Source organism: Corticium candelabrum, chromosome 9 (assembly GCF_963422355.1).
Source record: "Corticium candelabrum chromosome 9, ooCorCand1.1, whole genome shotgun sequence".
In the NCBI taxonomy this organism is placed as follows: domain Eukaryota; kingdom Metazoa; phylum Porifera; class Homoscleromorpha; order Homosclerophorida; family Plakinidae; genus Corticium; species Corticium candelabrum.
Window position 1 is genome coordinate 3,457,189 of NC_085093.1, and position 13,707 is coordinate 3,470,895.

The following is a 13,707-nucleotide window of genomic DNA, read 5'->3' on the forward strand; positions in this document are numbered from 1 at the left end:
CCATGATAGTGTACAGCCACTACAAGTACATACAACGTACACTAAACAGTATTATACCAATGTACATGTAATTATCGCAAGCAAAACTCAACATTAGACATACTGTACTCTGTATATACTTACTTGCACTATGTTCTGGTGTTGCAGGAATTACATCAGAATCGTCATATTCGGCTTCATACTCTACATGTGCAATATTGACAAAATAATTTGCATTGGCAATGCTATGCATGTCTACTAATGTACATGATTGTAATATTTTCAATAGCATTATATAGTGCGTTACAAGTAGCTCACTTCATCTTCCTCGCCCCCATATAGCATACCAATACTATTGCTTATTTGCTTGTACAGTAAAAATAAGATAATCTTTTTCCTTACACTTAGTAAAATAGTAACTTACTACTGTACACGTGCTCACATGCCACTGAGGCCATTGCATTTAGTTGGTATACCTGACATTTGATTGTCTTTGTCAGCTAATTCACTACAATTTCAAACAACGATTATGTTAGAGTATTTCGATCCCAGCAACTGACATAAGCAATGCACCTGCAGTTGGCCCCTGCATCACTCGACTCTTCTCCTGAATCTACCAGTAACAAACACAACATCAGTGCAATGTTTTAACAGTTTAAATGCAAGGGTTACATATGTTTTGTGTGTGTGTGTGTGTGTGTGTGTGTGTGTGTGTGTGTGTGTGTGTGTGTGTGTGTGTGTGTGTGTGTGTGTGTGTGTGTGTGTGTGTGTGTGTGTGTGTGTGTGTGTGTGTGTGTGTGTGTGTGTGTGTGTGTGTGTGTGTGTGTGTAGTCTGACCAATTGTCTGTTAGAGATTATGACACATGATTGTCTCAAATATACCACTAATTAAGAAGCCTTCTTCAACTGCCTTCTGTCTCCAGTCCGGGCACACCTTGTCTTGAACTCGCCTCTTTACTGCTGCCAACTCTCTCATTCGTTTCAGGTGTTTAACTTGCAACTTTTTTTTCTTCAGTTTAGCATCTTCATCGCTGCTATTTGGTGCTGGCGAAACTTGTTTATCTGTCAATCTGGGAATGGCAGATCTGAACAATGACACGTCTCTGGTCTGCTGAAAGCTCGTTTTTCTAATAGCCTCAGCCACTTTCTGACGCCTGTAGGTCTGCAACAGAAACCCAACTGTACATGCGTATACAGTACTCTTCATCTTCATGCAGATTACTCAGAGTACAACTACATATCCGTAATTTATCTACGCATATGTGAAATCAACTTTAATTAAAGTTTTATTTAATTTAAATTCTGGGTAATACAAACTGTTACACTAGGAATTGCATTCGTTAATATATCAGCTAGATTAAAATGCTCACGTAAGTCGCTGCGCTGACTTTAAGTTGTTGCCGTCTTCGACGTCTCTTCTCTGTGTTTTTGGCTGCAGTTACAGTCTGTCTTCGTGCGACATAAAACTGACGCACACGTCTTAGTATTGTGGTGTCATCAATATTTCGACGATTGCCTCCCGCTCCGAGCATTTGCACAAGAGTCTTTCTTAGTTCCGCAGCAACATCTTGCCATGGTCTTTCTGCAGGTTTGATTTCAAGTGACATGTCGCCAAAGAGCCGTTTCAGTGCCGCCTATTAGAAAAATAAAATTAATAACCATTCTCTACTGAAGAAGCCGCCTTCCGGTCCATTTCCGGAAATTTACAATTTCGTATATACTGACATCTACCTCGCTACAACGCATTACTTAGCGCTTTTACCGTCGGACTAACTTCTCGTGGCCTCGGTTTTGAGGAATTGCTAGTCGCAGAAATGTCGTCAGTTCTTTTTTCTCGTTCCAAGTGGTCAATGCGTTCTCGCAAACCTGCAAGCTCTTTCAAAAGCTCACTGGTCGACATTTTTCTATAATAAGAATTGAGTGACTGAAGAATCCTTTCTAGTGAGATGACACTTAGCCTCGAATTTCCAGACCAGAGAGCGCGCGAACTCTAGTCTGGACCAAGTCGATGCTAAAATGATTTCGAAAGTATTTATCAAAAGCGATGGTAAATGGTGTCTAACAGCGTAGGATCGTTTTACCTAGATCAACATATCATTTGTAAATGCCATGAGATCTCACAAACAAAGAAGAGACGTCTGCCGTGTTTGCGGCGATATCTTGGTGGACGGCATGAAACGACGACTCTTTGATTCTTCGGCAGACCGCTAGCTAGTCTAACCGCTCGACTAGCGAGACTACCGCTCGACCAGTTGTCAAAGGTGATGGTCTAGCGACGCTGCTGTGCGTGTCCTCTCACCGCAAGCTTGAAAATATTAAAGAACTGAAGCTGAAACTAAAACTAAGATGTGTGTGTGCACAGTCTGATCATTGTTCTGGCATGCAGAGTCTTGTCATCGTTCTGGCGTGCACTTAGCCGCCCACGAGGATTTCACACGCGCGCAATCAGGTGCTAGTGCACTTAGCCTAACCAATTATTGCTAAGCCAATCAGAATTTACAACCGAGATTCGGATTGTAGAAGCTCATTGGCTAAAAAAAGGCCATTTCCGAAATCATTTTAGTATCGACTTGGTCTACACTAGAGTTCGCGCGCTTCGCGCGCTCTCTGGTCTGGAAGTTCGAGGCTAGATGACACTGTAAATTTCAAACCTTGGCGCCTAGCTAACAAGATTAGTACGCATGTTCAAAATATCTAACGTGCGCCAGATTGAACAAACACTATAAAGGGTCAGCGTATGCTACTCTAAAATTTCTTAGTACAGTAGTAGCAGTCGTTGTGTGGTGGCTAAAGGCATCGGTTGCTGTTTCTACTAAACTTCACGTCTACGTGTGAGCGTGGCACATCTATGAAGTCCGGAAGGAAAAGATTGCTGTCGAAGAGAGCTCGAGGTGTAACATCGTGTCTTCAATCGAAACGAGTAACTTGCTACTGTGCCATTAGCCGTGGCAAAAAAGTGGTATCGAGATCTACACGATCAAGACATGTAACTGAGTTCGGTGTAATGGAACATATCGACGTAGAGCAACAGAGTCTAGATCAGACGTCGCAAGCACAACCCGACACAGCACAAGGTAATTAATTCTAAGGGACGACCAGAAGACGTGAACGCACTTTGTCAGACGCTATTGAAAGCAATTGTTTGGTGGGGGTGTTAGTTATTGAAACTATCCTTTACATAGCTATTACCCAGGTTTTTACAACTGAATGCTAATTAAATTAGTTAATTAATAAACCCAAAGAGCCTTTTGTGTTGATCAAGTTTGCTGGCTTTCAGTACATGATATGCTCCCAGAGCATCTTGAAAATCTTCAATCTACAGTGAATAAAGATTATGAAGATCACTCACAGCATTCTTTGGTTGATCAGGTAAGTAGAATTGTAGTGTACTGGCATACTTACCTTACCATTCTGTCTCAAGTATGGGATTCTGGATATTTTGGTGTTTCTGAAAGATGTGCTCTTTGGTTAACTGGACTACAATTGTGTGTGTGTGTGTGTGTGTGTGTGTGTGTGTGTGTGTGTGTGTGTGTGTGTGTGTGTGTGTGTGTGTGTGTGTGTGTGTGTGTGTGTGTGTGTGTGTGTGTGTGTGTGTGTGTGTGTGTGTGTGTGTGTGTGTGTGTGTGTGTGTGTGTGTGTGTGTGTGTGTGTGTGTGTGTGTGTGTGTGTGTGTGTGTGTGTGTGTGTGTGTGTGTGTGTGTGTGTGTGTGTGTGTGTGTGTGTGTGTGTGTGTGTGTGTGTGTGTGTGTGTGTGTGTGTGTGTGTGACATCAGGTAACTGTAGCTTTTGTGTACCAGAATGCATCTAGTGACGCTGAGTTTGAAATGAACAGTCAAAGTATGTCGAGACTTGAGACATCAGAGACTTCAGAGACATCAGATGATGAAACTGCAAGCAGAAGGGATGGCAGCTTCATTAATGATCAAGGCATATTTAATTATGATGAGGGATCATCTGACCAGACTGAGAAGTTATCTGTTGAAGATACGATTGACTTAGCTGCAGCTCACGTGCACACTAAACCATCAACAGCAAAAGTCATACCTGATGAGTTGGATATGGAAATGCAGTTCATGATGCTATCGGTGGAGAATTAGAAGCAGTTTCTTCTTGTGAATCTACTGAAGATAGACAAAGAGACAGTGATCTGCAGCAGTCTCTGAGTCAGTGGTTTGCTGTGCTGCTGCTAAAGCTTCAATTAAAGTACCATGTTGGCAATATGGTGATGATTTTTTATGAAAATTATTGTGGTCTTACTAGCAGTGGTAACTCATCCTCTGCAACACCGTTTTCCTACAACAATGCAGAAACTGCTTGCATGTTCCCGGATTAGCAAACATCCTAAATCGGCTGTCACTTATGTTGTCCGTCCAGGGTGTTCACACTTGTATATCTTTGACGATTGCAAAATGGTAAAGCCACTAGATTGTTGCGAGCAACACTGCCAGCAAAGAATTCGTAGAAAAGTATGCAATGAGCCGCTTCTTTACAAAAAGAATCTTAGCTTTGGCAATTTCAAATGGGTTCCTTTCAAGACATTTTGCTATTACCCTCCTTCGGAGCTACTAAAACTTTCTTTAAGAGACAGCAGTTTGTGGATTTGCTAGATGCTTCACTGGATGATTCGGGCAATGTGCCTCCTGCATTGCGTAAAGGAATATGGGATGTTTGGCATGGAAACGTATGGCGCCAGTTGAAGGACAATAGAGGCTGTCAATTTTTTAGTGACGAATTCAGTATTGGGTTGACTCTCAATGTGGATTGGTTTTGTCCTTTTTCTCGTTCACCGTATAAAGTTGGTGTTATGTTCATGTCGGTTCTGAACCTACCACGTAAACAGCGGATGAAACAGAGATGGACTATGCTTGTCGGCATTATACCAGGTCCATCTGAACCAAAGCTACATATCAATGACTTTCTAAGACCTTTAGTCGATGACTTGGAGCTGTTGTGGAATGGTATAGAAGTTGTTCTAGCTGATGGTTCTATCAAAGCAGTGAAAGCAGCTCTTGTGTGTGTGTCTTGTGATTTACCAGCATCTCGAAAGGTTTTGCAGTTTTTGGGTCACAAATCAGATCTTGGTTGTAGCAAGTGCAAATTTCAAGCTGAGAGAGCACCGGGAACACATGGAGCATCAGGCAAAATGAGCTACCTCACCAATGGGGAGACTTCTTTGTCTATACCTTTGAGAAGTGGTGCAGAGGTTCGACAGCAGGCACTGACATACAGAGACGCTTCAACTAAGGCTCAACAGGACCATCTTGCGAAAACCAATGGAGTAAGATATTCGGAACTGTTAAGATTGCCATATTTTGACCCTGTAGAGATGACAGCTGTCGATCCGATGCATTGCTTCTTTTTGGGATTGGTATCTCATGAAATATCGCTTATCCTGGGAACTAGTAACGATTCATTTTCTATGCTATCTGCAAATCAAGTCATATTGAAACAACGAATAAAAGCTTTAAACCAGCAGCTGCCGTTGGACATTGGTAGGCTTCCTGGCAAGGTTGTTGACAGTGATCATCGTGCTAAAATGACAGCAGCTCAATGGAAACATTTCATTGTTATATATGCCAGAGCATGCTTCATAAAACTTGTTCTACTTACTGTTTATACAAGTCTTCGACTGCTAGCAGAAGTAGTCGAGCTTTTAATAGATGATTCACCTACACAAGAAATCATTGATCTGATAGAAGTTAGAATACAACGTCATCATGAGGCCTATTGTAAGGCCTATGGGAAATGGAATGTCCCTGTTAACTATCAGATGGCATTACACACGGCAGATTGTATGAATGACTTTGGACCTGCAAACAATTTTTGGTTGTTTGCTTGTGAACGTGAGAATGCTGTTGTTGGCAATGCTCCGACTAATGGAATATCAATTGAAGGGCAGATTTAGAAGATATCATGTGCAATATCAGCTGGAGAGCTCTTTCATCGATCCTATGGATCTGCCACAGCTACCTTCAATCCCTGCTGATCTCTATGCTCTTTATGAAAGTTGGACTGATATAGTGACAAACTTGGAATTTGGCAGGTGGCTGCCTAGTAGATTACAATTAGCCGCATCTACTAGACTTACTAATGCTGAAGGAGAAGACCTAATGGGCATGCAGCTAATGTTAGATGCTGATGAAGATGATGATTCAATGGACTCTTGGCCAGTTAGTCTTTGTCACCCAGCTAGAAAAATTTTACTTTGGCAGATAATGTACAGGCTTTGCTTGTCAAACACTTTCAGCAAGTTTATGGTGACAAGTTAGTCTGTGTTGCGAGGAAGATTGACTTGTTTGCACGATGTATGGTCAATGGATGTGTCTTTAGTTCAGAGATGAACAGAACAAATCGAACAAATGCCGTTCTAGTGTACTGGACAATCCTCGATGATCAAGATCAGTTCGTAACGAAGCCATACATTGGCAATGTTTTGTTTTTTCTTCAAGCACTTGTTTATATTAGAGAATCTGGAACAGATGAGATCAAACTGTTACGCCATACCCTTGCCAGAGTGGAGTGGATCAAGCCAAGTTCAACTTTAGTTGATTTTGATTCAGGCTTGCTTTCCCTGCAAAGGAGAAACTACAGTGAAAGTCACTTTCCTTTTATTACTCCACGAAGGCTAATATGCAAATGTGCTCTAATTGATATTAGTCAAAAACGTTTGGTTGTGCAAATTCCTGTTAGTTCATAATGTTGTATTTGTACATCGTATAGACTTATTAATTAACTATTATTGTAATTGGAAATTGTAGACATTTGTAATATTCTAACCCTAGCTACTGACTTTCATTTGGACCAATCGTGACACCACCGAGAAGTACATGCACATGTAATTGTGAAGCAGTAACGTAAACCCTCCTTTTGGATGCCCATCATGGGCTAGCTCAGAATGTGCACGGTCTTAGAACTCGTGATGTTTAGCGTTCTGAATCTAATCGTACTTACCGAAAACCAGTCGTCGTAGAGTGTCTCTAACCTTGATGACTGATTTGAGATCTCCTCATGCACCTTGAGTTGAGAATCTAGCACGTATACGGTAATTAGCCCACGAACGCTTCCGAGTCACTTCTAATGTCTTTAGAATCTAAAACCTACTGTAATTACCCGATGCGTGAAACGCTAGGGATAGTTACATACGTCCCAGATATCGGATTTGCACGTCTACGACAATATTCTCTAAAATCCTAGGTCTGATTGTAGAGGCACTTTTCCCTCTGATATATATCAGAGGTTCTCCTGGCTCTAGACTATCTATTCTACAATCATACGTTTGATTGTAGATTCACTTTCAATCGTCTTGAAAATCTAACACCTAATTATACAATGGTATCTATAAATCAGATAGGTATGATTACTAACACTCAGTAAACCAGACATCAGATTTGCACGTCTACCACAATATTCTCTAAAATCTTAGGTTTGATTGTAGAGACACTTTTTTCTCTGATATATATCAGAGGTTCTCCTGGCTCTACACTACAATCTACTCTACAATCATATGTTTGATTGTGTAGTCACTTTCAATCATTTTGAAAATCTAACACCTAATTACGATGGTCTCTATAATCAGACGGGTATGATTACTAACACTCAGCAAACCAGATATCAGATTTGCACGTCTACAACAATATTCTCTAAAATCCTAGGCCTGATTGTAGAGGCACTTTTTCCGGTGCCAGCAAAGAATAATGGACAAAGTATTCTGTTGGGAGAACTCCACGTAAGACAGGCAATGACCAATGGAATAGCCAGGAGCGAAGCTCACTAGCTGTACAATGTACTGATTTGATGTCAGCCTCAACAAAATTTTAAAGAAGTACCTACCTTTCCAAGTATAGAATTCCTTCATAGTAGCCAGATCCTTCCCCACCCTCACACTTCCGGCGAGAAAGGGGAAAGGTCTTACTGTTCGAGGTCGTCGGACAGAAACGTACCCCACGCCATGCATACATTTAAAGGCGAATGAGTGAAAACGTTGCAGGATACCTCCAAACATACTAAATATACTTTTAGGACTCACTCACGTGGATACTTAGTACAGGGGCGGATACAGCGACGAGCTTGCTCACAAAGCGGTTGCATGCACGCATATCTGCGTGGTAGGTATATATAGCCGCATATAATAAACGCATCCTTAAACATTAAATTTTATTGTCTAGAAATCTGACTCTGTTATAACGACAATATCACTATAGTATCCAACAATAAAGTTGAACTTGAACTGCTAAACAGAAATTTCAACAACTAACAAAACAACAGAAATTTGGTTCGACACGATAATCGACGTCCTCTAGATCCACGTTTGTTCTTCATTTCTTGAAGGCCGACGACGAGCACGAGTTGGTGTTCGCTTGAGCATCTGCGGCGACCACTTGAACTCCTTGTGAGAACTCGGCGAACGAGGAGTAAGTCAAAAATGGAAGAATTTTGTTCAAGTCGCTGGCGTGATTGAGATTTTTCACGTTTTGGAACGATATTCCGCTGCCGATGCCGAGGGCAAAGACGTCGACTTGATCGCTACCCGGTCGCTCGTGCAAGCTCTCTGCCACGTCTTTGGGGTCTTGTCCGCCGTTGTGGTTACCGTCTGTCAGTACCATGAGTTTTTTCTTACTGTGTCGTCTCATACCATGACTGGCGCTGAAAATGTTGTCACGGACGTGCTCGAGAGCCGAACGTGTCGCGGTGCCGCCGTTCGTGTAGTGTGTAGTCAGGATGCTGTCGATTATGTCTTGGCGATTGTGGTGGTTTGCTGCCGAGTAGGCCAAGTCGAACACGGTGACGGGAGAAGATGCGAACGTCACCACGGCCACTCTGATCTGTGGAGAACCACATTTGAAGTCATTGCAAGTGTTTTCGATCAACGTGGCTACGTCCTCGACGGATTTGTAGAAGTTTGGGCTGCCAACGCTGCCAGAGGCATCGATAAGAATGGCGAGGTCGATGGCGTCGTTGTAGTAGCATTCTTGACGTTTTGCTCTTACGGGGAGTGCCGTCGTCGGCTCTACCGTCGCAGCAGCAGCCGATGGTTGTACGACTGGAGGTGGTGGTGGCCCAAAGCTTCCAAATATGCGAGTTAGAGCAGCAGCCTTTTCTTTTGTAGTAGGTGGACCTGCGATGTCGAATAAATTGTATGCAACTATGTTATTTTGAAATCTCTAGAGATAGTTTAATACTCACATCGGTATTCTTCTTCTGTTTGGACGATTACTTTTGAACGACATTCAGACAGAATAGTCGAAAGATTCGTTGTTCTTTCGTACGTCTGCAGTCTTACGCCGGGACAAGCGCTAGCGGCGGTGCTATTGAGCGAGCCGTCGACTTCTATACCATTGTATGCCCAATCTCCCAACTTGACTTGTGTCGGACACGTGACACCAAACAGACTCTTGCACACGAGTCGTAAAACCGGTGGCGGGTTCTCGCAGAGAGGTTTCAAAAAGTCTCCGTCTATATTGATCGGTACGGCATAACTCGGATTTGTCTGCAGAACGAAGAAGACAGAAACGAGAGAGAGGATCTGTACACGCAGAGTCATCATCTTCACAGAGAGCGATCGACTCGAGCTGATCAAACCGTCGACGAGTAATGACTTTCGAGCTGCTTTGTTATCTTTATATAGTGAAGGCTCATCACAACAGCGGGAACCTCGTAATTGCATGCAAACCACACAAAAATCTAGACAGGAAACTGGAAATCGCGACACAAACACCGTCGCCTTCTCCAGAACTACAATGCATGCGGTAGGGAAGGTGGGAGAAACCGCTATTGTGTTCTGGATCACAGACAATCGTCGTCTACGTTTCCTCTTTTCAAATCAAAAATATCTTGTTCGAGGGTTGCAGATCAGGATTTGCCTTTCTAGCTTGTTATTCCTATCGATAGTTTGGTTGTTAATTATTTGTTGTCATTTGTAAATTGTGAAGAATTGTGTGTTTTAGCTATAGATATACATGCACATATACAAAACTTGTGTGTAGCTCGATGGTTTTCGTCTACATCGTGACGTCAGCAATCTGACCACTTCCTTCGGATATGTTGTAGACTTGAATGGCCGTGGGACGCGTAGGCGCGTATATACAGTGTTATACACCCACACCCGCCCGCCCGCCTGCCTCTTCTCTCTCATGCACAGGATACGTGGCATCTAGACTATATCTTTTAATCTAACAATATCTAGAGAACGACGGCTGACACACACGTGCATGCTGTGTCACAGCTTGCTTGGACTGATTCGACGAAACAACAGACACTGCGCTGACTGCTTTGTAACCTCGATGATAATGATAGGCAGAACGATGCCGGAAGAGAATTCGAAACGGAATTTCACCTAGAAAACGCTTTGTCTGGAATTCTTTTGTATACAGGTCGACTACTAATCTCAAATTGCTTGACTATTCTTCTCGTTTTGCACGCTGCGATATTGGTGCCCGTTCTGTAGTGAAGTAAAAAGACTGACTGGGTCTCCACTAACGCTGCTAGACTAGTTTTTATTTTTAGTATGTTCACTTTGTCTTGAACTTGTTCAGTTCTTTCGCTATACAACTTTCGCTATACTGGTGCATGCAGAGAGCTCTAGTCTAGACATCTAGGGCTCAAGTAAACGGGTCTAACGGCCACGTATTGGTAAAGCGTCTGCCATATTAGTATTCGCTCTACAATAGCCCTATTCTCCCACCCACTCTCAAACGATGCCACTCACAAGTCGGCAAGTTCCCGGATAAGGGTGTAAAGTATAGCTAGAGATGGCTTCCATCCTAAACATGTTTATAGTTCTAAATGTAGACTATAGATTATATATACATGTATATACCGGATATAAGACGTTGGTTTTAATTTGTCGGCTGTTTCTTCTTCCTTTTCTGTTCATTTTCTTTCATTGAATTGATTCTACTTTCGATTTTTGTTGTTTGACCTCTTGTCGCTCCTATGTTTTGCTGAGGGCCCTTTTAAGGGCTAGCCGTTGACTTTTGTCATGGGTGCATGGATTAATTGACGACTGTTGTTTTTGCTGATCGTAGTACCTGCTCCTAAGTATTGTCTTGGGCGCGACTCCAGTGCCCCGCAACCCTAGGTTGCACGTGAAGTTTTGTGAGATAGGGTAGGTACCGGTGTCCATATGATTGTGGACACACCTCTGTAATTTGACTTACGATCGCTGTTTTCTTCGGTAGCCTGCGACGGAGAGACGGGGAAACATGTCAGCCTTACGCATCAATGTCTAGGCTTTGGAACGATACATGTACGATTTGAATCGCACAACGTCTGCTAGCGCACTAGCCAGACATACGGGCCAAGGTCTGAATAGAGCCCGGATGCGGTGTGTCCTAATTGCGGACAATTTTTTTCTCCGCTGCAAAGAGCGACCGAGTCCGGGTAACAGGTGAACCTGGTAGGTGAATGGTTTCCTCACATGCTTATATTTTGGGCCGCGATCAAAACCGTGTAATGTGCTGTATCGCCTTCGGACTAGGATGGCGTCGTGTCATTCAAATTTTGTGGAAATCGAGCCTTCTTTCGTCGAGCCAATGTAGGATACGATCAATTGTGTGTAGAAGAACGTGTCAAGTCAAAGCTGTGGTAACAGTAGTTGTAGCATTTTTCTGCTTTGCTCGTGGAGCTGATTATTGATATCAGACAAGGCAGTTTGACCTTCCACCTATCTTATTTGAGTTTGTACGTTCACATTTTATGCCTTATTGTTGCCAGATCTAGTAGCAGTGAAGACAGTTAGATTTTAACTGGATTATACTGATGTCGCTGCTAGACCAGAAGGGTTGATCTTTCATCTATTTTTATTTAACTTTGTAGGTTCATATCTTATTTTTATAGCTTATTGTAGCCAGATGTAGTAGCAGTGAAGACAGTTTATTGTAACGAGATTACTGATGTTATATGTAGTATGGGTGAAATTAATCAGATATTTACTTGACTACAATGGCACGTTTCCCTGCATGCACATGACACTTCTTTATAACGCTACAGCCAATGTGATTAGGCTCAGAATTTTACCAACATACTTGAGAATTGCTTAGCCAACGTGAGAGCACCTTCATGATCCAGCAAAAGAGTGATTTGCACATCCGAAACCCGTGCACGTGATGGGAGGAGCTTGTATGTGCAAACCGTTTCGAATATGTCGTTCAGCACTGTCGAATTCCGTGAATTCTGCAAGCAGCTCCGCTATCTAGTTAGCCGCAGAGCAAGTTCAGTTGGGGAAGATGACCTACTGTGAAGCTGCTGCCGCCTACAAAGTGCGTATAAGCACAATCCACAAACGAGCACACAAGGTGGTCTCTGATTCTGCTGGAGGTCCACGAGTTCTAAGCGTGCTAGAAGAGACCGTTGTAGTTTGTTGTTGTCTGGTTTTGGCGAGCTTTGGATCCTGCAAACAGGGCTATTGTAGGGAACGTCATCTTACATTATCTGCAACAGTGTGAGAGGAGCAGTCCTTTCAACGGCATACCAGGTCGGAAGTGGTGGTCTGGTTTCCTAAAACGGTGGAGTGAGTTAGCAGAGAAAAACCAGGACATTTAACTGTGCAACGAGCTGTTTCTGCCACTCCTGCTGTTATCGATAAAAATTTTTTGCTCAACTGACAGACGTCTCGACAAGAGAAGGTTTAGTGGGAAAGAGTTACCGTGAGGTGGCACGTAGAATGTGGAACTGTGATGAAACAGGCCTGTGTACATCTGTTGTTTCTAAGAAGTAAACTGCAGGAAAGGAGACAGAATTGTGAACGAAATCGGGAGTGGATCTGGAAGAGATCATATCACTGTTTAGCTTGTGGCTCTGCAATAGGAGAAGTAATGCCCTCCTTTATATCGTCTTTAAAGGACAAACGTTCAACAAAGAATGGACAGTGTGTGGTCTTAAAAATGCTCGATTCACAGTGAGCAATTCTGACTGGATGAAAGAAACTCAATTTGCAGAATGGTTTAGTTTTATGTTCCTGCCCCTTACCTCTGAGTTGCGTGAGAGTGGTGTCATTGTCCTGTTTTTCGATGAACATGGATCACACATATCGGTTGATATAGTGACTAGAGCAAGATGTGAGAATGTCATTCTCCACTGTTTACCACCTCATACCGCACACTTACTTCAGCCTCTAGATGTGAGTATTTTCGGAGCAGTCAAAAAGAGTTGGGCTAGAATTCTGAAAGAGTTCAAAATTGCTTACTGTGGTGCAACAGTCTGCAAGCATAATTTCTCCTCTCTTCTAAGTCAGCTGTGGCAAGAAAAGATGAAACCTGAATACCTGGTCAGTGGCTTTAGAGCAACTGGGCTTTATCCTCTCGATAGAGCAGTCATTAAAAAAGAGAGACTCCAAACGGCTGTTCTTTTCCAGTCTAGAGAATGTTTACATCAGGAATGCACCACAGCAACTCCTATTGCAACAAAAGTGACAACTGTCTTTGCTGAGTATTTTCAGGCCAAACATGTTGCCAAAAATCAACTGATAGAATCAAACCACAGTACTATGGCCAGTCTATTTCAACAGATGATGCCCTGCAAATGCTTGAGCAACGCAAGAAACAGCGAAATTTAAAGAAAGAGAGGAAAGAGCAATCAAAAACCAGGAGGAAAACAACTAAACGTACTACAGCAAAGAAAGCAAAATACAACGAGGCAGAAAGCATTTGTTAGGGTTGTAACAAGGACGATGCAACTGATGTCTTAAAAGACCAGCAGGACTGGATTGGATGTGACAACACTGGGTGTTGG

General features: G+C 42.7%; 3 protein-coding genes and 1 long non-coding RNA gene across 4 annotated transcripts; 2 read left to right on the forward strand and 2 right to left on the reverse strand.

The window, feature by feature from the left end:
* Positions 1 to 164: 164 nt before the first annotated feature.
* LOC134184131 (uncharacterized) lies at positions 165 to 921 on the reverse strand. Its single transcript, XR_009970627.1, has 4 exons — positions 862 to 921; positions 553 to 592; positions 456 to 487; positions 165 to 183 (listed from the first exon to the last, which is right to left on the reverse strand). It is a non-coding gene; the product is annotated as an uncharacterized LOC134184131 (long non-coding RNA).
* Positions 922 to 2,827: 1,906 nt separating this feature from the next.
* LOC134184137 (uncharacterized) lies at positions 2,828 to 4,076 on the forward strand. The gene is made up of 3 exons (XM_062651750.1): positions 2,828 to 3,053; positions 3,257 to 3,348; positions 3,777 to 4,076. Exons 1-3 carry the CDS (start codon positions 2,828 to 2,830, stop codon positions 4,074 to 4,076), a joined length of 618 nt encoding a protein of 205 aa, XP_062507734.1.
* A 136-nt stretch (positions 4,077 to 4,212) lies between these two features.
* On the forward strand, positions 4,213 to 6,763 carry LOC134184461 (uncharacterized). The gene has a single exon (XM_062652160.1). It carries the CDS (start codon positions 4,499 to 4,501, stop codon positions 5,882 to 5,884), a length of 1,386 nt encoding a protein of 461 aa, XP_062508144.1. The 5' UTR covers positions 4,213 to 4,498; the 3' UTR covers positions 5,885 to 6,763.
* Positions 6,764 to 8,124: 1,361 nt separating this feature from the next.
* On the reverse strand, positions 8,125 to 9,554 carry LOC134184895 (integrin alpha-X-like). Its single transcript, XM_062652661.1, has 2 exons — positions 9,163 to 9,554; positions 8,125 to 9,094 (listed from the first exon to the last, which is right to left on the reverse strand). Exons 1-2 carry the CDS (start codon positions 9,521 to 9,523, stop codon positions 8,295 to 8,297), a joined length of 1,161 nt encoding a protein of 386 aa, XP_062508645.1. The 5' UTR covers positions 9,524 to 9,554; the 3' UTR covers positions 8,125 to 8,294.
* Between the last annotated feature and the right edge of the window lie 4,153 nt (positions 9,555 to 13,707).

Coding starts and splice junctions, on each gene's coding strand:
- LOC134184461 (XM_062652160.1), top strand. CDS start 4,499: ATGGGTTCCTTTCAAGACATTTTGCTATTACCCTCCTTCGGAGCTACT.
- LOC134184895 (XM_062652661.1), bottom strand. CDS start 9,523: ATGATGACTCTGCGTGTACAGATCCTCTCTCTCGTTTCTGTCTTCTTC. Junction 9,095..9,162: donor AACAGAAGAAGAATACCGAT/GTGAGTATTAAA, acceptor TCGACATCGCAG/GTCCACCTACTACAAAAGAA.
- LOC134184137 (XM_062651750.1), top strand. CDS start 2,828: ATGAAGTCCGGAAGGAAAAGATTGCTGTCGAAGAGAGCTCGAGGTGTA. Junction 3,054..3,256: donor ACAACCCGACACAGCACAAG/GTAATTAATTCT, acceptor GCTGGCTTTCAG/TACATGATATGCTCCCAGAG. Junction 3,349..3,776: donor AGCATTCTTTGGTTGATCAG/GTAAGTAGAATT, acceptor TTTGTGTACCAG/AATGCATCTAGTGACGCTGA.